This window comes from Chrysemys picta, chromosome 7, assembly GCF_011386835.1.
Source record: "Chrysemys picta bellii isolate R12L10 chromosome 7, ASM1138683v2, whole genome shotgun sequence".
NCBI lineage: Eukaryota > Metazoa > Chordata > Testudines > Emydidae > Chrysemys > Chrysemys picta.
The window spans coordinates 107045024-107070199 of NC_088797.1; the positions used below are offsets into that span (position 1 = coordinate 107045024).

At 38.9% G+C, this 25176-nt stretch overlaps 1 protein-coding gene across 6 annotated transcripts in view; it reads right to left on the bottom strand.

Moving 5' to 3' along the window:
* Positions 1 to 3582: 3582 nt before the first annotated feature.
* FANK1 (fibronectin type III and ankyrin repeat domains 1) overlaps positions 3583 to 25176 on the bottom strand; it is a 62967-nt gene continuing 41373 nt past the window's right edge. For 2 of the 6 annotated variants that reach the window (XM_005281906.5, XM_065552251.1), the window contains 9 exons: positions 23968 to 24092; positions 14807 to 14888; positions 12433 to 12507; positions 11992 to 12057; positions 7642 to 7807; positions 5074 to 5217; positions 4058 to 4135; positions 3931 to 3975; positions 3583 to 3831 (listed from right to left, as the gene is read on the bottom strand). In XM_005281906.5, the coding sequence (XP_005281963.2) occupies positions 3730 to 3831; positions 3931 to 3975; positions 4058 to 4135; positions 5074 to 5217; positions 7642 to 7807; positions 11992 to 12057; positions 12433 to 12507; positions 14807 to 14888; positions 23968 to 24092 (883 nt within the window). In that variant the 3' untranslated portion in view covers positions 3583 to 3729. The remainder of the gene's footprint in view (positions 3832 to 3930; positions 3976 to 4057; positions 4136 to 5073; positions 5218 to 7641; positions 7808 to 11991; positions 12058 to 12432; positions 12508 to 14806; positions 14889 to 23967; positions 24093 to 25176) is intronic. The other 4 variants (XM_042855397.2, XM_065552254.1, XM_065552253.1 and 1 more) reach the window with 3 other exon arrangements.

Below are 25176 nucleotides of genomic sequence, written 5' to 3' on the forward strand. Positions count from 1 at the left end.
TTTTTTGTTATACATGTATGCAGATATTTTCTAAATATGTACTTAAAATTTTGAAAAAAAATGATAGGAGTTTGAACTACCACCTTTATATATGGTAAACTAACGGAAAAAACTTGTTTACAAATAGTGTTTTCTTTAGCCATTGGAAGCCATAGAGCGACAAGCTCCCATTTTAGAGCTGCATTTGAAATAGCTTACTGAGCGTATGAAGGAAACATAGATGTCTAACACAAGCTTAATTTCTCATACAACATTCCTTGCTAAAGCGTTTGCAGAACAGAAATTACGTTAATATTGAAGGAACAGTTTATCTGCTTTTCTATTACTAAGGGGTAGGAGCAGCTTTAGGCAGGCTAGACAGCTACTTTTGGTGTCATATTTTTGGGTATCCTGAAATTTCCTTAAACAACTTGTGTTTCAGCATTATGTAAGTTTGTCATTAGTTTAAGAAGCTTCCAACTCCTTCCCAGCTGCAGATCTTGCTCTGTTAGTAGACCTGTACATGTAATATATACATTACTGCTTTACTTGTTTTAAACATTATATAAGAAGGTACTGTGGAGAAAACAGTATGTAAATATAATTAAAGACTTTTCCTGATACATATGGATAAGAGGGCAGAATTAAGGTTGCACAAGCAACTTTAATTCTGGTATTTCCTTTTCAGTGCTTCTGTTTGCAACTTTAGTAACATTCTTCTAACACTTTTGTGTGTGTAATTTCCTACATTTAAAAAAAAGTAAAAACAAGCAAAAAAATTTAACCCCTTCTCCCCTGAAATTCCATATTGTTCTTCAGCAGGGTTGAAACCTTTAGATTCACCTCATAGATCCCTGCTATTTGAGTAAATTCATTATAAAGGGAAGGAAGATTGTCAAATAAAATGTAAAATGAGAGACAGAAGCGTAAGAAATAGTCTAGTTTCCTTCCAGCACAAAGTGAGAGATAAAAACATCCTGTGTTAGATGATAGATGTGTAAACAGCCCATCCCTGGAAAAAACGTAGATGCAGAGGATAAGCATAAAAACAATCCATTATTTGTTAATTGCCATGCCTAACAGTACTACTGTTTTCATGGTTCCATTTCAATTTTACATCTTACAAAGGTAAATAGAGTGGAAAAGAAAGTTAGCATCTGCATCAAAATGTGAATCATATTAGTTGGCTGACAGTTTTTTGAAAGGCTGGAGTAAGAGAACAGAATTTTCACTGCAGACATTATCTTTGCCCTGGAAAGAACTAGGAATGCTTTTCTGATTAAAAAGAAGATTTGGCTTCTAGAAGAAATAGCACAAATGGAGGAAAATCCTAGAACTGTTGCATTTTCTCCTGCCCGCCCACCCCAGGCATCTTCCAAAGCCCCTTCTGTTCTGCATAAAACCTGAACAGGAAAGAAGAGTCACAGACAAGTTCTTCCTTAATGAGGTAAATATTTCTGATAGTACAGTCTCTTTGTTATCAATCTTCTTCTTACAGGAATTGCAAGATACTGAGGTTTATTTTTTTTTCAAATTAATAGAATTTTAGCATACATTTATTTTTTGAATTTTAGTAAAACTGCATCCATATTGGCAGTGCTGCTGGGCAACTGGACTGCTTAAAACAACATAGCATCAAGGATAGGAAATGTTGGCAGCATTTTGGGGAAAAAAAAAATCCACAATGGCATTCTTGGTACCTTAAAGGTTAAAAATACCAGTCTAACACTGGTTATCCCGCCCCACAAAATGAAAGTTACTTCTTGTGGATGCATACTTTTAATTTACCTTTACATAGAAACACAAAGTAAGTGCAGCTTATGCTTTAAGGCATATGATAGCATTATCAACAGGACAGAAAGTACAATGATTGACACTTAAAAGTAAACATTTACACCTGAGAGAACTGATGTGCCCCATTGTAATATTTCCTTGTAGTAAGGGAAGTATTGCAATGTATCATGATAAAGGAAAACATCTACATTTTAATGTCAATCCGTGTATATTTTAAAAGTGACAGCATGCAGAAGACTTTCAAAATATAGTTATGTGGATGTGTTTTATATAAAAAAACATCAACTATAATTACCATATGAAATATGGTAATTGTCAGTAAATAACATTGATGTGCACTCTCCCCTCTACAAACTTAAGAGTACTTTAATTACATTTTAAATGGTCTTCCCATTGTGAAAATTTAAAGCATTCAAATTGTATAAAACTCTGCTACTTGTTTTCTCACAACATTTATCTCATAATTTGTACAGTTTACATTGGCTGCTACTAAAATTGTGTTGATTTTTAAGTTATTATTATTAATGTTTAAAGCTGATCACTATTTAACTCCAACTAGCCATTTCTGGGTTTACTAATACCTTGCACACTATATTGTGAATGCAAGAGTTACAAGCAATTTTTAAAATAATAAAACATTATTTGGTGACCAGGCCAGGTTAAATGTTGCATTAATGCTTTGCAAAAAGAAGAACAGGAGTACTTGTGGCACCTTAGAGACTAACAAATTTATTAGAGCATAAGCTTTCGTGGACTACAGCCCACTTCTTCGGATGCATCCGAAGAAGTGGGCTGTAGTCCACGAAAGCTTATGCTCTAATAAATTTGTTAGTCTCTAAGGTGCCACAAGTACTCCTGTTCTTCTTTTTGCGGATACAGACTAACACGGCTGTTACTCTGAAACTTGTCATTAATGCTTTGGAATTCTTTAGGTTTGAACTCCAAAAATCTGTTAGACTGTACCTTTAGTGACGATTAGACTGTACCTTTAGTGACAATTTCCTCTTACATCCCCAGTATAGACCTTGTCTTCTCTACTGAAAAGGGTAACTAATACACATGAGCTATCCCAAGGTAAAAAAAAACAGTGAAGACCAGTCACTTTACTTTTACCACAAAGTGAACTCAGTGAGGTCAATCCCTTGAAGTGGGTATAAGGCTCTTTATCTTGTGATAAAACTTAAGTGCCTGGACTTCCTTGCGTTTCTACCGCAGGATAGATTGTGCATGTGTGTTGCCCCCTGATGCTGCAAGACCGTGTATGAGGAGATCCCTGATTATTTACATCGGATAATAGTTACAGTTAACGTCACAACTCAGCTTCCACCCTGAAATCCACCTTTCAACTTTATTTATTACATACACCTCCCTAACCTAACACATTATCCTGGAAGGATATTACAGTCCTTAAGACTTAAACTTAGTCCTTCACTCCTATGGCTTAGTCTGGGCTTGCTGCACAAGCAAGATGCTCGTTTCCTGGAAAGAAAGAAGGGACTTCCTGGCTATTTTAAGAGTGACACTGACAGGTATCAGTGGAAGTTACTGAACATTCTCTAGCCAGAGGAACAGTTACTAGGACACAAAGGAAAAGAAGAGGGAAGTAATAATAAAAAATATGTGAAAAAGAATCTTTGTCATGAGCTCTGAGAAGGGCTTAGAATAGGAAGGGGAATGATATACAAACTACATTTATGAAAACATTATTTTGATTTACATCTAACTCTAAATGCAAGAGAATATAAAGTAGTGTTAGGGAACAATGACAGTACAACATACATATATATATTGAGATACAAGACAACATCCTCAAGAAGCTGAGCTACACATTTTAATGAGCATCCATGAATCTGTAACAACTGAACAGTATAAAGTAAAACAAGCAAATTCTAATGCTTAACTGAGGGCCAGTCTTCATGTTTTCACCTTACTGGTAGAAAAAGCACTCCTTTTCTTTTATTTAGTTACTTCACGTGCCTGTGAGCCAAGAACTGGTGGAGGAAAATTGGTGTTCTCATTTAATTTTCTCTGATTTTCTTCTAATAAGGTGACCACGCTCTAAACAAAAAAAGCAGAAAGATTAAGGGAAAGGGAAGGGTTTTAAAAAACAAAACCAGTAGAAACCAGGAAATCAATATGTAAAATAATTATTCATACGTATCTCTGTAAACCTCTAGCCATTTCTAGAAGACCTTTGCCATACTGAAAGACAAAACAATGGCATATTCAAAATCTTTTTTTAGATTTAAAAAAAATATATAATATGATGATTGTTTTTAGCTACCTCATTTTTAACAGTAGCATCTGCTCCTTTATCCAGCAGCAACTGAATCAACTCTTCATGGTTATTTAATACTGCCACCTGCAATATAATTAGAATACTAGAATACATAGTCTTATATTACAATACTGTTATCTGCCACAAGTTATTGTAAGTTAGTTACATTACACAGGCCTCAGTCTTGTACTGGGATCTGCTAATGTGGACTCCAGTGCCCAGGCAGAGTTCCACTGGCTTCAGTGAGATTCCAAATGAGTGCAGAGATCAGCACTAGCTGAATCTGAGGCAGGATCTGGGTTTTAGACAGCAGAGAGGGCTCTGCGATAATATGTAGACTTACAAAAATCAAAATATCACACACACGTATTTATAAATATTATGGATTTAAAATGTACAGGCTATGTTAGTCTGTGATGACTGAAATGATAACATGATACAGAAAGCATTTTATCATCTTTATAGAATACATAACTATAGTACTTCAGAAAGATAAATTCTGAAAGGGTGAGAGAATCAGAGGACTCATCCTAATAAAAATACATTTGAGCCTATGACCTCTACTCAAACTAAGGTACTGTTATTTTACAAACCAAACCAAGCGTTTTTTTAATGTATAATGTATTAGTAGAGGAATAGTAGTAAATTTTTCCCTTGAATAAAATCCCTCTAGGAGTGAATGAATAACCACTAAAAAGCAACAGAGGGTCCTGTGGCACCTTTGAGACTAACAGAAGTATTGGGAGCATACGCTTTCGTGGGTAAGAACCTCACTTCTTCAGATGCCAGAAGTGAGGTTCTTACCCACGAAAGCTTATGCTCCCAATACTTCTGTTAGTCTTAAAGGTGCCACAGGACCCTCTGTTGCTTTTTACAGATTCAAACTAACACGGCTACCCCTTTGATGAATAACCACTGCTATCCTACTGCACATCTGAGTTAACAAGAATTTTCTAACTGTAGTCAAATTCCTGACCTTAATTGCAAGTACACAACTAAACTGATTATTGAAAAAGGCATACCATTAAAGGTGTTTTGCCATCTTTATCTTTCATATTCACATCTGCTCCTGCTTCAATTAAAAGAGATGCCACATCCTTATTCCCTGTTACTGCAGAAACTCTCATCAATGGTGTCCATTCTAAGCATGTATCTTTAGTATCTACCTATTGCAGAAAGAAAGGCATTTCTCATACTTGAAAAATAAAATCCATATTTAAATAAACAAGGATTTTTCACATTGCTGAGCAATTACTGAACAAATCCACAACCACTCTGAGTGCAATCAAATTGTGCCATAAACCTAAAGGGACTAACTCACATATTTAAAATAAATTATATGCTGAAGAGCTTTGCTGGATCAGGGCTACAGTACTCAGTACCTTCCTTGCTGGATGAAGCCCATAGGAGTTACAATTCTGGCCGGCCTCCCAGAGGATATTAGTAGGGTTACCATACGTCCGGTTTTTCCCGGACATGTCCGGCTTTTCGGCAATCAAACCCCGGTCCAGGGGGAATTGCCAAAAAGCCGAACACGTCCGGGAAAATGCCGGCCGGGCACTTCCTCTCCCGCGGCGGCTCTGCTCCTCCTCTGACTCTTCGGCTCTGTTTAAGAGCCGGGCTGCCCAAGCGCTATCGGCTTCGGGCAGCCCCTATACCTCCAGACCCTGCACCGCCGGAGCCCGGGAGGGGAAGTGCCCGGCTGGGGGCGCAGGGTCCGGAGGCATAGGGGCTGCCCGAAGCCCAAGCGCTACCGGCTTCATGGTTTGCCGGGCAGCCTCCAGACCCTGCACTCCCGGCTGGGCGCTTCCCCTCCCAGGCTCCAGCTGCGCTGGGGAAGCGCTGGCCGGGGGCACAGGGTCTGGGGGCTGCCCGGCAAACCGTGAAGCCGGTAGCGCTCGGGCAGCCCTTTCCGCGTGGCTGGGAGTGGGAGGGAGGAGGGGGCGGAGTTAGGGCAGGGGCCCGGACCCCGTGGAGGGTCCTCTTTTTTTATTTGTTAAGTATGGTAACCCTAATATTAGTAGTAGTACTTAGGGTACATATTTTAATTGGAGCCCCAGAAAGTTTCTCCTGCAGGCTCCAGTGAGTACATGCTCCTTTTAAGAGGAGGCAATGTATTCCTTGCTCTGCACCCAAGTTGCATGGTAACTGCTTTAAGAAAGTAGACATTAGAAGTGACTCCTGTATGTTTTCAGGCCTTTTAAGTTTGTGCATGGAGAATAGATTTCTTCCTCATTCAAAAGAATCATAACATCATTATGTATTTATTATTTATTGCAATTTAAAATAACAAAAATGCAAAGCATTAGGCACCCTAAACATATAATTAATATTACAACAAAACCTCAGCAGTATGCCAATCATTTAAATAAGAAATCTCCTTTCTACCCCTTGATTCTGGAACCTTTGTACTACAGCTCCAGTAATAAACTTGAATATGGCTGGATATCTGATAAATTAAGTATTCAAAGTCCATATTCTTTTATGGTAAAATAAAAAAAATGGATACCAAAGGAGAACATGGTAAGAACCTAGATGAAATTATTTTAAAACTGAAAAATAGAAACATGCCATTTCTATGTCAATATTCATATTTTTCAGACTGCAATATGCAAGTTTAGGTCCTGAAAATATACAACTCATTTTCCTTTAGGTGGAGTCATTGTGGAATGCAACAGGATCAAATTTCACTCCAAGATTTGCAGATTTTTCATTAATCAGTAACCTCTACTACCCTACTCACTGGGCTAAGAATGCTTTCTGACAATAAAGTTATAATGTGAGGTTTCATGACCTATCTAGCACATAATCCCCTTCTCTCTCAGTTTGCACTCCTGCAGGAGCCTCTATCAACAAGACATTTCTTAATCTGAACTTGTTTTACAGGTCATTTCTTGGTGCTTTACAGTTCTAGTATTCTCAATTAGAATAACATTATACCCATCAATCTTTATCTCCATATCTTTAACTTTTCATTTAGCCTCCCTGCAGTCTTCAACCAGAGCTTGATTAAATTATATCCACCAATTTGCTAATATTTGCTGAGCTGTTACTAAGAATATCCCATTTTGTTTGCTAATGCAAGTTTGTGTCTCCAGATGGTGCGAAATCAAAAGTAGGCAAGACTGCCTGTCTCCAATTTCATGGAGGCTTGGGAGCAAAACAAAATGCCAGATTTTTATTAAAACTATAAAACCTTCAATTTTAGGCTCTTCAGGGTCTGTCTATTTCCCTATTAGCTATCTACAAAACAATTACCAAAGTATAGTAATTTATTTATATAAACAACAGAATTAAAAGGCAGCACTTCCCCCAGCCTCCTATAGCAGATTCTCTATGTTCTTATCAGAACTCTGACCTCACCTTCCCCCATTTTTTCTTCAGTTTCACAATTCCTAGATGTTCAGGACCTATGTCATGGTCACGGTCACTATCCATTGAGCAATATGATGCACTCCTTTATCCCAAGGGGCTCAGATATATACTTAGCGAGCACTAACATTCCCAAAGTATCACCAGGCTATCAGACAACCTCTTTATGTCCCATAAAATGCTGTTTTCTCTTAAGAACACACAGATAAAATCCATACCTGACAGCCATCATTAATCATCCATTCAATAACCTCACAATGTCCTCCATCCACAGCCCAGTGCAAAGCTGTACAACCTGCCAGATCTCTGACTTCCCAAGAAGCTCCTTGTTCTCTGAGGTATTTAATAATATCCAGGTGACCAGCAAAACAAGCTAACATTAGGCTGAAACATAAAGAGAATTATTTTGCTGGAAGAACAGGACATCATTATTCTTCTTACATTGTTGACTTACTTTAATTTGGGCAGCCTTTTCTTGTCAACTAGTAATTTTGAGCTGACAACCACCAACTTTACTGATATTTTAATGTACAGCTATACTGTAGCTGTCCTTGGGAGAGGGTGAAAGAAAGGCACAAGAAGACCCTTCACTTCCCCTGCTGCACCCCACTCTGCCTCCAGTGCTCCAAAACAGAAGAGGACCATAATGCTACAGCCAGCATAACCCAAATACAGAGGAGAGAACTACTAGTAATGAACACCATAATGCCACCTTCCTGCATGCTGGCAAGCACGTGGAGGCCCCAGAATAGAAATGGCCATTAATGAGTTCATCTTCAGACAGCGACACTGGAACCATTATGCTTTCTCCAGCCCTACACTGACATAAGAGGCAGTATGTTTTTCAGCCTTCTCAGGTTGGCAACCCCTTATTCAAAGCCAAAAATGTTTGAAACTCCTTTACATTTACTATAAATGTTACAGTAAAAAATGCATCAGTAATAATCCTATTAATCTGTGTATCTTTGAGAAGTTAACCGAGAATACTAGACCTTAAGGGTAAGGGTGTGCAGAGAGCAAGGGAGAAGATTTTTTTTGCTTTAGATTGTAACATAATTTTCAATGCCTCGTGATCACCCTGACTGCCATTCATGATCCCCACAGTGAAATACTGATCTAGTGGATGGGAGCACTGGACTAGGGAATATGGCTTCTAGCCCCTGCTCTACCACTGCCTCAGTGAGTGACACTCAGCAAATCACTTCACCGTTCTGTTTCTCATTTCCCCTCCCACCCTTAGTGTGTCTTGTCTATTTAGATTGTAAACTCTTTAGGGCAGAAACGGTCTTCCTATATTTTAAACACTACCTAGTACAATGGGGCATAGGCACCGACTCAGTGGGTGCTCTGGCGCTGGAGCAACCATGGGGAAAAAAGGTGGGTGCTGAGCACTCACCGGCAACCCCTCTACCAGAACCTCCCCATCCCCACAGTGCCTCCCAACCACCGGCGAGTCCCACGGATCAGCGCCTCCCCCCTCCCTCCCTGCGCCTCACGCCCGCCACAAACAGCTGCTTTGCGGCATGCAGGAAGCTGGGAGGGATGGGGGAGGAGCGAGGATGCAGCGTGATCGGGGGAGTGGGCAAAACTGGGTGGGAAGAGGCGGGGTGGGGGTGGAGCAGGCGCGGGAATGTGTGGAGTGGGGGCGGGGCCTAGAGTGGAGGCAGGGATCGAACTCCCCCCCCCTCCCCCCCTCGCGGCACTTTGAAAAGTCAACGCCTGTGCAATGGTGCCCCTGATGTTGGCTGGGACATGCAGGCACTACTGTAATATATTAATAACAATAACACTGTCAGAGACACAAGGTGGGTGAGGTAATATCTTTTACTAATAAAATATTACCTCACCCACCTTGTCTCTCTAACATCCTGAGACTGACACAGCTACAACTACACTACATACAATAAAGCTATTACTCAGGTGATGCACTTCCTACTCTAACACAGTTCTGGCTCTTAAAGCCTTAACTGAATCCTTAAGGTGAAACGAAAATATAAATACATTTTTTATTCAGAGTATTAAAATTAATACAAGATTAGCCTGTAATAATAATAACAACAACAACAACAATAATAATGCTAAGATGATGTTTTGACTGGCCACCTGCCTAGATAACGTCTAAACAATTGTCTCATTAGTGATTCATTAATTAGTTTTAATTAAATTAATTAATTAATCACTAATGAGATAACGTCTAAACAACAATGTCCCAGCCAACATCAGAGGCACCATTGCACAGGCGTTGACTTTTCAAAGTGCCGCGAGGGGGGGAGGGGGAGTTCGAACTCTGTCTCCACCCTAGGCCCCGCCCCCACTCCACACATTCCCGTGCCTGCTGCACCCCCACCCCACCTCTTCCCACCCAGTTTTGCCCACTCCCCCGATCACGCTGCATCCTCGCTCCTCCCCCATCCCTCCCAGCTTCCTTTCCCTGTCTCCACCCTAATATCTCTTTCTCGCTAATCTCTTTTAAATAAAATAATTATATAGCTACAAAACTATACATTCAGCTAATATACTCACACTTCGTGTTTCTATTACCCTTGTCTTCTCCCTCTGACAAAATTTGGTTCTACACCCACCTGTCCTGTATTGTCCCTATTTTGACTGCAAACTATCAGGACAAGGACTGTCTTATTTTATTTTTGAACAGCACCTGTCACAAGGGAGTTATTCAAGTACACAAACAATGAAATCACACATTTAATTTTTGAGCCCTTAAATTCATTGTCAACCATAATAAAATTGCTCTATGTTAATCATACAAGAAACATGAATCAGTAACCAATCATTATAGTTTTCCCTTTATTTTTAAATTGGAAAGAATCTAATTTATATCTATCTATCACAGTCTTGTGTATATACACTTGCTAATTTTAGTTGATATCCGACAGTCTTCAGTCTTTCTCAAAACCACGAACCCTGGCATCAAATGTGTGCATGGATAGAGATGAAAACACACTTTACCAATGCACAGGAAACAAGACAAATATATTTCTTTGGCGAATGTGGAATAAAGCTTATTGAATATTGATGCTCTGTGTATAAGAAAGTATATATAAATTATTGAACCTGCCAGATCATTACCAGGCAGAACACATGTATGTGTGCATACTACAACCCCAGAAAGCCATAACTGGCCCATTGATCAGCCAAGGGGGCAGGGAAACAGATTCGTGATCTGACAAATAGAGAAGCAGATGGACAAATATCCTGGGACACTTGAAAAGGTTCATCACTGGGAGCATTTGTCTTTTGGATCACATATAGAACCAGGTAACTCTACCTCTCATGGTCTGATTTACTAAGTACCAAACTGAGTAGCCTAGTTATGAGTGGAGAGGACAAGCAGGATAACAGAACTGCCAGAAAGGGCTGCCTGGAGCTAAGAATGCAATGGGGAAATCAGAGTGGCTACACTAGAAACTCAAGTAGCTACAAATGGACTGGGCCACCTGAATGCTTCAGGGGTGACAGCTGTAAGGGATCCCAGCAGATTGGTAGCAGTCTCATCAGAGAAGGAAGTAGGGTAACAGCTGCAAGTGAGGGGATAGGCACAGTAAAGAATATACAGAAGGAAATCACTGGGGAGTTCAGGTTCAAAGGAAGACGTTTGTGTAGAACACCGTGAGGTCAGACTAGAAGGAACCCAGATAGCATCAAGATAGTGGCACAGATAAAGACAAGGTCCAGGAGAAACAGAGAGACCTAGCAAGCTTAACTAGATTTTAGGAGGCACCGCCTTATGCAAATCAATTAATTGACTAATTTGCATATTTAAAATTCACTTATTACTATAAACTTGTTTTTAAAAATTGTGTGCGAAATTAGTGATGATGAAAGGCACTGTCATGATAGTCCTGGTAAATGATACATTCTGTTTATCTCCAGGGCAGCAGCAGCCTCCATAGCCCATGCACTTATCAGTCTCTCTGTTGAGTCTGCCCATTATTATAAAGCATTGCGGTGAGTTTGTGATGTGGGAGCAGACACACACCAAATTCATCTCACATAGGAGCCACCAAAGAATCACTAGATGGGATCAACTTTCAGCTGAATATGAATTTTGTATAGAGGCTCTAATACAGAACAGCATACGGTGCCTAACAACTACATATCTATCATATCTATCAGCCACTTCTCTTATCTTACTACAGTCTGTTCTAGTGTTTATTTGAAGAGGGGGTTGTTCCTTGAAGTTGTTTTTATTTGTCTCTTTTCTTTACAAATATGAGTGAATTTAGATATTAGAGCCATCCAATGAGAGTAAATACTGTGTAAGCTTCCTCTTCAGACCTCTGCTAATGCAGCTGACTCCTGATCTACTATTCTCTTTTCTAATGAAGTCCTGTATTCTTCCTGAACAAAGATTCCCAGTTTACTGAACTCCATAGTAATTTTATGATGTGGTCAAATGGAGACTAAGATTAAATCAATAAAACTCATTTTCAGTTGTGACCAAAACTAGAATCTGAATATCAGTTTCCAGAACTGAACAAATATTGATGCGGTAATGCATAATACCAGTTCCCCAAAATCTCTGGTAAAACAATATATCCATGCAGTACCTGTCCTTTCCACTTCCATTCTTCTGATTTACATCTGTTCCATTCTGTACCAATATTTTCGCAAGCCTATATAACATAAAATATTTTCATCAAGAACAATGCCCAGTAAACTAACATTTCTCATTAAAATAGAAACTCTGAAAGAGTAAATAAAAACTTAGTTTTGCACACAGTCTATTACTGATAGTAAAAAAAATATATATCCTAAAAAGGACTTTTTTGATTTTCAACAATAAATACATAGAAGAATAAAATAAACACTCTGGATTAATTTTATAAAAATTGTCAAAGTTGCCTTTATATTATGAAAAAAACAAAACATCAATAATATTCTATTGTACTTTTCCTAAACTGACCATCTATTATTGTGCTCCAATATAGTAGAAAAGTGTAAAAAAATCTATCATGCACAACAAAGAGGTAAAAGAAAAACAGTAATACCTATCATATCCTTTCTGCGAAGCAACCATCAGAGCAGTAAAGCCTAGTTTATCAGGAACATCCACCTTCACATGTCTTACAGGAGGAGAAAAGAAAATGTTACAAACTAGTGTATCTCAAATATTTTCCAGAGACAACTATAAATCTTTCCACAACATATTTCTAAATAGTGTCTTATAAATTCAAAGCATCGTAATCACCTATTAATTTTGCCAACAGCGTGAAAGTAAAAACCATTAATCATTTTATCAAAAATTCTGACTACTATTCTTGCTGACTTCTATTATTACAGTTTGTTTTTTATTGTTTTTTCCATAGAAATTCATTGACAAATATTTTTCAAGTTTCATTTTTCCAAAAAAAATAAGCTACTTAAAAAATTATAGCTGCCTAGGTAAAATCATATTTTTAGGGAAAAAATAATTTCACCATGTCAGAGTTGAGGTTGGAAATATAATGGAAGTCAAATAATAAATAGAATATTCTAATAAACATTTGAAAAATCAGGAAAATTGGACAACGTTTCACAACAACCTTATTCTAACCCTGTTGACTTAACTAGGATACTAGTCTATTATACAGATGAAAGCAACTAGAAATTGCATGTTACTGATTGCAACTGAATGGGATAGTAACTTGCTGAGTGATTAAGATATATACTTTTACTTAAATAACTCAATGAGTTTGTGTGCATCTCTATGATTATGATATTCTATGACATTTGTGGTCAATTATGACGAATAGACAAGAGAGATGTGCCTATCATAGTGGGAGGATGGATCAGGTTGATACAATGGGTGAAGTAGAATGCATTCCTTTACTCACACTGGGCTGCTAAACAGGGATGGTATCTCTGCACATGCAAAGAGCTGTGGAGCTAAATCCTGGAATGGGAGCCCATCACCCGGTCTTCACGCAAGATACAGATAAGATGTACCTCAATCTGTGCAACACATGAAGGCTTTCCCTTGCTCTGTCAGATATAGTAGGTTCAGGCCACCACATTCTGGCCTTATCTCTTGGTTTTCCCAAAAAACTTGCTCCTGCTGATGCATTCTATACTTTCTACCCTGCACACCTGCCAGAAGTGGTACAGCACTTTAAACAGCTAACTACTAACACTACCTAAAACAAACCAAGTTTATCAGACACTAAGTAGAGAGTGATAAACATCTACAGTCCCCGCTATGCATGTGAGGAGTGCAGCGAGCAGAAAGAGTACCCTGGCTCCACCACATCTCACCCCATGGGGGCCATTCCCCACTTACCAGGCAAAAGCCACAATCCATCCACCATCTAGTATGGGGAGGAAGTGACAGTCTTAGTTCTAGATCAGAGGTGGGCAAACTATGGCCCACGGTCCCCCTCCTGGGGTCATGTAGTAATTTTTGTTGTCAGAAGGGGGTCATGGTGCAATGAAGTTTGAGAACCCCTGCTCTACCTTTCTGTTTCATCAGAAGTCCCCTTTTTCTTGTGTTATGAGAAGGGGTGAATATAGGTGCCCATTTTCTTTATTTTGTACCCTTTTATGATATCCCCTCTGCCTTATTTGTCAACTCTGTAAAATAAACACTCCCAGTTTCTTCAATTTCATTTCACATGGAAGTGTTCCCATGCTTCTGATCATTCCCATTGCCCGTACACCTTTACCCCGATATAATGCGACCCGATATAACACGGGTTTGCATATAGCACGGTAACCCCGGGGCTCCGGCAGCGGGGCTTGGGCGGCGCTTTAAAAGGCCCGGGGCTCTGGCTGCTGCAGGGAGCCCCGGGCCCTTTAAATCACCACTGGAGCTCTGCCGCTGCTACCCCCGGGGCTCCGGCAGCAGGGTTCGGGAGGCAATTTAAAGAGCCCGGGGCTCCGGTTGCTGTGGGGAGCCCCAAGCCCTATAAATCACTGCTGGAGCCTTGCTGCCGCTACCCCGGAGCTGCGGCAGCAGAACTCGGCCGGCGATTTAAAGGGCCTGGGGCTCCGGCTGCTCCGGGGAGCCCCAGGCCCTATAAATCACCGCTGGAGCCCTGCCGCCGCTACCCCGATATAAAGGGGTTTCATCTATAACGCGGTAGGGATTTTTGGCTCCCGAGGACCGCGTTATATCGGGGTAGAGGTGTATTTGGATCACATCTATTTCTTATATACACTTTTTAAGGAAGAGTGATCAAAACCAAATGACATATTCCATTTGTAAAATGATATAACACAGAAAGCAAATTTGTAATTTGTCACTTTATCATAAAATGTGCAGTCTAATTTTTAGGACATGGGAAAACTAAATCATTGAACCAAAACACAATAGCATCATGCAGTTTACATGATTTCATGTCCACTGTAACACTTTATAGATCTTTTATAATCTGAATATTTTCTCACCCTCCCTGAAGAATGTTAAGAACTGCCTCTACATCATTCATACTGACAGCTCGATGAAGTTGCTCTCCGCTCATCGGCTCTCCTGTAGAAAACAAAATAGGAAAGTATTTTCAAAACAGTTCAGAAATTCATTCTAGTGGTGTTGCCAAGTATTGAAATGCTGCAAATAAATGATTAGCTTTCATATTTTTCAGTACCACTTTTGGATATTTTCTAGATTACTAAATTTAACAAAAGAATCTGTATCACTGTTACATAGCTGTTTTTATTTAAGAGGTGACTCTTGAAGTGTGGTTATACTCACTGGCATCATTCTCACAATACAGTATGCTCATTAACTAATCTTTATCTTTTTTTCATTACCATTTTTAAAAATCAATTATTTTAGTGGAAGACTAATGCCTTTATATACTTCTGTATTGGAGGTGAACCTATATCTGGGAACTATCATGTTAGATATTAAACTACTCTACTGCTCAGCCAACATAGTACAATCCCTTGAATGCTGTGGTGATTGGGAGAGATCTGGCTTCCAGTTCTCTCTTAATTCTTTCTTGAAGGGCAAAATTGCTGTGTCTGACCATGACTCCTCCTGTCTAGGGTTTGGACCATGATCAGCCTACCTTTATTCACAAAGATGATATCTTCCTACAGCCCATTTGTCAAAATAAAAATAAGAACCAAACACCACCCAGAACTAGAGTAACAGCTGTTCTAGATATCTTCTCTCATAACAAAAGCCAGTTGTAAAATGGTATTTCCTAAACAAATCAAATGTATTGTTCCTCATGCCCATAAATGTGCCCAGTTTCAATGGGCCATCTCTAAAACACACTAGTTCCTGTGGTAATTGGTAAAGACCAGATTTCTAATCCATATGCCACACTTTTTGTGTTAGTCTAATGATGAACATAGGCATTAATGAACCAAAAAAATAGCAACCTTCTTTTGAAAGCGGAATGATCTCTTTCCTATTTACAGAGAACACATCTGTAGTTAAGTTGTAGCTACCTAACCAGGTCATACGAAAGAAAACTAGGAGAACACAGCAAATAGATTTGATTGCTCAGACTCTAGGTCCAGCACAAAGTGTTGCAGGTCTCTCCCATGAAAATTAACTAACCTTTGAAATATCTGGTTGCACTCTGAAAAAGTCAGGGCAAGGATGAAAAAGGGCATTGCATGTAAAGCCTGTGTTGTGGAAGTAAACTTCAAAAACTGGAAGATTTTGATTTGATTATTGGATAGGCACCTGATGACAGCATGCCAAGTGAGTCAAATCCTGTTGCAAAACAAGCAACTAGTGGTTAGCCACATTTCAGTTTAAAAAGCTTCAGACTGCATATTTTCTAGAACCTGTATGGCTCTGCATTTTAGGAAACTACATGTTGTTAAAATGCAGTACTGACTCAAAGCAAGATTAAAATCATTCTAATTAGAGAGTGTGGAAGTATTTAAAGAAAGAAAATGTGGAGGATTAGTGTGAAGATACTGCAGTTGTCATCCTTTGAGATTTTACAAGATAGCTACAGAGTTGATGACTTAACTTGCTTGTACAAGACATTTGTTAACAGTTTTCAATTGCCAGAATATGCTTATTTTATTTGCCTGAGAATCAGCTTCAATAAAAATTAAAGAATTTGGCATATTACTTTAAATCTTAATTCTACAATGTTTATAGTGTTTGAAGTTCTTATTAGCTAGGTAGCCCAAGGGTGGTATTTTTTAGGGCAGTGCATCTATATTTGAAAAGTTCCACAAGTCATTCAACAAGACTCCAAAGTCAGCCATTGCATCAGGAAGACCAAACAAAAGCAAAGAGAGTGGACACTACAAAAGGGAGTGATGCTGTTGTAGCTGCTAAAACAGTTTACCATGAAAGAAAAGGAGCAAAGTAAACAAGAGAGAATAAGAAAAAATTAGAAAATGGAGAAATTAAAAGAAGATAAAGATAAAGGAGAAAAAACATAACAGCATTTTGGTGAGTCAGATTTAATTCACACATCTTACTTCCTACATTTCACTTTACTTCTTTAGAAGATGCTTCACAGTTCTATTAGGGATAGAGTGTGATATTTAGCCACAACCCTGCATTATGGGTAGTGAAGAGACATACCACTTCTGTAGAGGGGCAAGAGTGGATAAAAATCAATGATTTAAAAAGAAAACAGATTTTTTTTTATTTAAATCAGATTTTTTTGATAAAATGCTTTTTGAAGGAAAAAACCCTATGTAAAGATAGTTTTAATTAAGATACATTATAGCTCAAAGATATCATTATGGAATAGGGATTATAAATTCTAATTCTATAGTATGAGACAATATATTCATGTAATGTTTAAGAAAAGTTTTGTAAATGAGTTCAAATAGTTCATGGATTAGGGACCCAATCTTATGGGGTTCCAGAGGCTTCCGTATAGACTATTTAGGTTAATCTTTCTATCTACCCAATGGGACTCAGTGCTAAGTCTAGAAGATACCATCAGAGATGCTTAGTTTTGCAGTTCTCAAATTGTGGATTTGTGTCTCCAGAGATAACATGCTTGTTAACAGCAAAAATATTTTTTAAATAAAAATAATATATAGAGGTGAGAAATAACAGACCTCAACTCTATTGTCCCTCTGCAAATTTGTGTACACAGAGTCAGTCCCTTACCTCACTCTAAAAGTGCAAAGTTTCAAAAAGTTCAATGAATAGAAGATTGTTGGGGGGTGGAATAGATCTGGACAAGGAGAAGATGTCTGGAGATAAATGTGAGAGGAGAGGGACAGGCAGTAGAAACAGAAGTGAAACTGTTTGAGCAGCAAATTCTAGAAGTCTTGAGGTCTTTCTGAGAGTAGTCTTCATTGATTTGAGATCTACCATAGCATTCTCTCACTAGAAGGGAAAACGTATAATGGCAGCAGGTCATAAAAGAGACCCAGTTTGGGGGTCATCTATCTCTGAGTTGTGAAGAATATGTATTAAGGTTATAATAACCAACAAGAATGCACTTTTATGTAGAAACCCATATGTAGAAATTTTATGATTAAACTGAGTCTTCCTGACTAGTGATTTAAATCATGAAATTTGATTTAAATCAAATCCACCATGAGAGGAGCTTTTTTGTGAGGAAAAAAATTTCCCTGGTATACTTCAGATTCCCTCTCTTGGGTTCTTGGTTGGCTGCCTGAATCTCCTATTTTTCAGGCAGCTTCTTGGGAGGCCATGCAAATGAGCCTGAAATCAGCTCAGAGGCTCTGTGCTCTTCACTCATCTCTTCCTGCATACCAATTGAGCAGATGTTGAACTTCTGCTAAGCAACACAAATAAAGGCAGCTTTGCAGATGGTGGCCAGCAAAAGGAGCAGCAGGCTGCAACCCAGACCAGGGAGTTAGGTAGGAAACCTTAGCAGTCTGTCCCTTTCCAGCATATAACCAACCCACAGGGAAGAAAAACAAACAGTGCCTTAGGTCCCTCTAGCATTCAGGGGGAAAAAGCCGGGAGAAAGAGGGGCAAAAAGGTGGGGTGGGGAGGGAGGGAAAGCATACTCAAGAGAGGAAGGGGAAGCCTTAGAAAGGGAGAGACCTGGGAAAAGCCCAAAGGAGAAATCAAACAGAAGATGGATAGGAAACCTTAAGAAGAAGACAGAGAAAGAGATGGGCGGACACCTAACTCAAGGGAAAGGGGAAGGTAGGGGGAACCAGAAAAAAGAAGGGCTGGAGGAATACTTAGGGCAGGGTAGGGGATATGGAAGACAGATACAGGAGGAGAGACTGGGGAAAACCTCAAGGGAACTGATGGATTACTTGGAAGAGGAGGATTGATAGGAGTTGATGGCTTGGGGGAAAAATGATGGGGTTGACAGTGAAGGGGAATATTATACAAATGAGATACTGCACCATCTTCAAATATGCAAATTTGGGCAAGATATAATTTGCATAAAAGCTCCAGATTTCCAGACCTTCCAAGCCTTAAGAAAGGAAACGAAGGTTGTGACATTGCAGTCTATATGATTTTATAAAAATATGCTAATGAGTGAAAATAATGTAACTGGAATGTGCTTCATGCAAAAGGTCTCTTGTAAGGTATCATTACAAAGCTTATAATCTACTGAGTGTGATCATCCTATTTGTATAAATGTACCACTCTTGTATCTGAAACTAGAAATATGAAATATAACTCTGAGGGCCTATTGTAATTATGCAAAGTGAGGGCCATTAATGGTGGTTTGGAATCTTGATGACTCCCATTAACCAGGACAATTGTCTGCAGATGGCTGTGTTTACCTGTAAGTCTTCCTGTATACATGTGTGCTGGCAAGTGGGCAATGAAGTCTTGCAGTGACATGTGATCATGTCACCTGAACGGGAATCCATCTTTAACCTGGTGGCTTTCCATTGAGAAGGAGGGGGTGGGAACCTAGAGAGGGACAAAGGATTCCCGCCTTATGCAAAAGATATATAAAGGGGTGGAACAGAACAAAAGGAGTGGAGCCATCATGAAGAATCTCCTAATTACCACCTGAGCTGGAACAAGAGCTTTACCAGGGGAAAGAATTGTGCCCAGGCCTGGAAGGTGTCCAGTCTGAGGAAAAAACTTACTGAAGCATCTCTGAGGGTGAGATTATCTGTATTCAGTTTGATTAGACATAGATTTGCGCATTTTATTTCATTTTGCTTGGTGACTTACTTTGTTCTGTCTGTTACTACTTAGAACCACTTAAATCCTACTTTCTGTATTTAATAAAATCACTTTTTACTTATTAATTGACCCAGAGTATGTATTAATACCTGGGGGAGCAAACAGCTCCCTCTCTCTATCAGTGTTATAGAAGGCGAACAATTTATAAGCTTTATACAGGGTAAAACAGATTTATTTGGATTTAGACCCCATTGGGAGTTGGGCATCTGAGTGTTAAAGACAGAAACACTTCTGTTAGCTGCTTTCAGGTAAACCTGAAAAGGGAAACAAAAGTAGAATTATGGGGAATTATATACTAGTCAGCCTAACTTCAATATCTGGAAAAATACTGGAACAAATTACTAAACAATCAGTTTGGACAAGCACCTACAGTAGGGTAATAAGTAATAGCCAATACGGAATTATCAAGAACAAGTCATGCCAAGCCAGACTAATTTTCTTCTTTGACATGGTAACGGCCCTAGGGAATGCGGGAGAAGCTGCAGACTTGATATACCTTGATTTTAGTAAGGCTTTTTACACAGTCCCACATGACATTCGCATAAGCAAACTAGGGAACTGTGGTCTTGATGAAAGGGGTGGGGGTGCATTCCTGGTTGAAAGACCATATCAAAGAGCAGGTATCAGTGGTTCACTGTCAAACTGGAGGGATGTATCTAGAGGGGTTCCACAGGTGTCTGTCCTGGGTTCAGTACTATCCATTACTTTCATTAATGACTTGGAAAATGGAGTGGCGAGTACACTTATAAAATCTGCAGATGACACCAAACTGAGAGGGATTGCTAGTGCTTGGAGGACAGGATTCAAAATAACCTCGACAAACTAGAGAACTGAAATCATCTAAATGAAATTCAATGAAAATAATGCAAAGTACTACAGTTAGAAAGAAAAAAAAAATCAAATGCACAACTACAAAATGGGGAATAACTGACTAAGGACTGAAAAGGATCTGGGGGTTACAGTGGATCACAAATTGAATATGATTCAACGAAGTGATGCAGTTACAAAAAGGACTAACATCACTCTGGGGTGTATGGACAAGAGTTTCATATGTAAGATATGAGAGAGATGACTGTCCTGTTGTCATCTGCACTGGGGAGGCCTCAGATGGAGGACAGTGTCCAGTTCTGGATGCCACACTTTATGAAAGATATGGACAAATTGGAGAAAGTTCAGAGGACAACAAAAAAAATGACAAAAATTTAGAAAACCTAACCTATGAGGAAAGATTAAAAAGAACTGGACATGTTTAGTCCTGAGAAAGGAAAATTGAGGAGGGAACTGATAATAGTCTTCAAATATGTTAAGGGCTGTTAGAAGAGGACTGTGATCAATTGTTCTTGTCCACTGAAGGTAGAACAAGAAGTGATCAGTTTAATCTGTAGCAAGAGAAATTTATGTTAAATGTTAGGAAAAACTACTTAACTATACAGATAATTAAAGACTGAAATAGACTTCCTAGAGAGGTTGTGGAATCCCTGTCATTGAATATTTTTAAGAACTGGCTAGACAAACACCTTTCAGGGATGATCTAGGTATATTTGTCCCTGCCTCAGCACAGTGGGGCTGGATTATACGACAGTGGGGCTGGACTATACGACTTCTGACGGTCCCTTCCAGACCTGCATTTATCTGACACTATAGTTAACCACAGAACAAAGATAAACGGTCAGGAATTTTTAAAATGGTATGCTTTAGTAGCAGGTAATTTCTCCCTGAATTTCAAGACCAGAGCACCAGTTACCCATTAGTATGTACACCAACAATACAATGAGAGTTATTTAGTCTACAAACAACATATATCAAACATTTTCAGGACATTCTACTTCAATTAAAAATAATATAAAGTTTCTAAATTGAATATTAAAAATGAAGTCTATTAAATACAAATATAATATATAATAATTTCAACCAGAAAATAATCAAATAGTGGGAACATTCAAATATATTTTAATCCATGATTTGGAATGGGTGTTTGCAGGCATACAGAATTCTTATGCCCTTTTCCCACTTAGATTTCCTGAAAAAATATGAAAGTTGTTAATTATGTATATTAATGTCTAATACAACAAAGATATAAATATAAATCTAATTATTTACAGTCTTGCATAACTGGCATAAATGAGCGGAGAATCAACTACCATTAATGTTGTCTACCTGGATTCATCATTGCTAATTTCCTGTCCACACTACTGAAACATACATATTTTAAAATAATCTTCAAAACTCGAAATTCTTCCTTGGCATTGCCACTGCAAAACCTCCCTGTCAAGGTTACATATCCACATGGCAGGGCATCTAGTTTCCAAGGTAACCACAGTGTGAATCTGCAAGGGCAATTTATTTGGAAAAGAACAGTTATCTGGTTGTGTAGGGGGTCAATGTAAGAGTCAGAGGAAATAAAAGTGAGATATATGAATTTTTTAGTGCTGTTCCAAAATTTAATGTAAATATTTTTAAAAATTAACATTTCATATGGTGAATTTAAGCATGTATGCCTGTGCTTTCATATGAGAGCTCTGTCCACTCACAATAAAACATAATAATTAGAAAAGCACAATAAATATGCACAGGTGAAAGTCATACATTTCTCTTTTGAAATGAATCCTTCATGTATTATAAATGAGTCATTTTGTTACAGATGTGCAAGCAGTCATACTATAATGTGGTGATAACACCTTTATTTATGGAATTTAAGGCTCCATTGAAAGCAGTGAATAAATGATGAGCTCATTGGTGAAGACATTCACCAATTAACAAGCAGCAGCTGTTTGTCTCTCTTTTTTTTAGGGCCCAATTGATTAAAATTGCATGCCTCATTTAAGCAGTATTTTCTTATACTTTTCCTGGAGGAAAAAAAAAGGCAGAACACCCTTTTTTCAAACAGAGTAGTTGCTTTTCTGATTTATTAAACCACTATCCAACTGAATGCAAATTAGAAACCTAGAGTCATAGTCTGTTTTCATGTGCATAATATAATGTTCACAGACTATTTTACAAATGGGTTAATGGAAAATATTTACATGCAACTGCAACAGTTAAAAGAAAATAGTCTATATGGCAAGTTATTCAGGTTTAAGCCATATTTGCTTCACTATTTAATAAAATTGTTTATATTTATATTGTTCATAGGAATTGCCATATCACAATGAAGAGTGAAGGTGCCAAAAGTGCAGTCATTGTGACACATTTACCACAGAACTGCAAAATTAGGCAATGTTGGTCCATTGGCAGTGCCAGAGTATTGCAGTAAATTTACCACATGAAGATTACACGACCGTGACTGCTACACAATGAGATGCGAGTGATGATCAGTCTATAAGTACCTACATGGGGAACAGAATGTTGATAGAGGGCTCTTTAATCTAGCAGACAAACAGGCATAACAAGATCCAATGGCAATCATGCAGGTTACAGATAAAAGCCTGAAAACGTGACTCAAATGTGACTTAAAGACTAAGAACCCAACATTTATTATTTTTAATATCTTATGATTAAGCCAATTTCATGATTTTGGGGGCCTGACTGATGATTGTTGAACACTTGAGGCTGGTAATACTGCATCTCCCTTTGCTTTTCTATGTTCAAGAATCACATCTTGCAGTTGGTCTCTCCTGCTGAGCAGTAAATTGTACCTCTTCAGCTTTAACTTTTAGAATGACAGCAGAAACACAACTTGTTCAGAGCACACAATACACAGATATGATTCCTGGACACACACAACAATAAAGAAAACTAACATTCTCAATAAAAAAAAAATTCTAAGTAAATTATATGAAATAGAATAGGCCAGAAAACATGAAAAATGTGTTATTAGGAATATTTTTATTCACAAGGGATATATATTCCACCACTTATGGCCCTGTCTCTGTCACTCTTAAAATCGGAAGACATCTTTCACTGATTAAAGTATTTCTGATTCTTTCCCTTGTGCTACTCCCCAATGAGACAATCCAAATCAGAGAGGCCCATGTCCCACTCTCTCTGACACAGAGACATTCTCTAGCCTTTCTTGAAACCTGTGGCTGACAGACTCAGATATATTTTCTGTTCTTCCTCTTTAAGGGACAGACCTTTATTTCAGTTTGAGAATAAACCTGGTTTTGAATTCAAGTGAAGTGAGTAAAAAAAGAAACCACAGTAGCATTTGATGGAACTAGTAACACTCCTGGCCTATTTTCTACTCCAACACTTGGGGTCTGAATAACATGAAGAGGAAATTGAAATAGCACACTATATTTTGTAAAATTAAACTACTATTTTAGAGAATACAGAACTAAACAGCTTGTAGGTGACTCAGAACCCATAATACTCTTAGAATAAGTAATAAATTTATGTTTACAAAATATACATTTCAATTTTTATGAATTCCGAACTACAGTTTTCAATTCAACAGCTATTTTATATCAATTTTTTTTAAATAGTAAGGAATTCTGTAATTTTTGTCACCTTATAATAAATTAAAGTCTGTACTTACTTGTAGTGGATACAGAGACAGCTGGACTATAAGCACAGTCCCCTGTAGGACTAGTGATCTTTAGTCGAAATCTGTAGGTCGTTCTTGGCTGAAGACCTTCTATGACATGTTGTCTAGCATAGCCCCTAAAAAATCTCTTATATAATAATTCATACAGTATTTGTCAAACATTTTGGCAAACAACATTTAAGCATAATGTCCTGATGCTAAAGCAAAAACGTACATACAATTTTAAACCACTGCTCCCACGCTGATCTATCTACAGGATCTAGACCTTACAGCTGTGTCTACATTGGGAAAGTTTTTGCAGTATAAGCTAAAGTTGTGAATTTAAACTAATAAAGTTATACTGATACAAATCCAGTGAGGACACACTTATTCCAGGATAAGAATGACTTTTTTCAGTTTATTTTATATCACTTGGGAAAGGATTTAAGCTAAACTGGAAAAAAACACTCTTATCCTAGACTAAAAGCATCCACATAGGGGATGACTATACAGTAACTCCTCACTTAACGTCCTCCCGCTTAACGTTGTTTCGAAGTTACGTCGCTACTCCATTAGGGAACATGCTCGTTTAAAGTTGTGCAATGCTCCCTTATAATGTCATTTGGCTGACTTTACAAGGGAGCATTGCACAAGTTCCTCTTCTCCGCCTCCTCTCCCTCCCAGGGCTTCCCCCGTTAGGACTTTCTGGGAGGGAGGAAGGGAGGGAGCGAGCGAGCGAACGGGGAAGCTGAAACCCACCGCCCCCAGCAGGCAGGGCCACCCAGAACGCAGAGACTTTAGGGGCTGCAAGGCCCTGGGCTAAGGGGGCCCCAGGCCTACAGCTCTAAAGCCCCTTTCAAAATGCGGCCCTGCGAGCACGGACCGGAGGACTCAGGAGGAGCAGGGGCAGCTGCGCAGCCAGCGGCCAGAGAGAAGCGGCGCTTTCCCCTTCAAAGCCAGCCAGAGAGACTAGGGTTACCATCCGTCCGGGTTTCCCCGGACATGTCCAGCTTTTTCAGCTTTGAACGGCTGTCCGGGGGGGGGATTTCTAATAAAGTAGAAATGTCCGGGATATCCCCCTTCCCCCATGCAGAGTGCGGCGCGGATGATTGGACGGCTGGGCCTGATTGAAAGCCGCTCGCAGCCACTGGGGCCTCTAGCAGCCAGAGTCCCTCTCCCTCCCCCGCTCCCTCCTCCCCCACAGAGCAATGTCACAGTGTT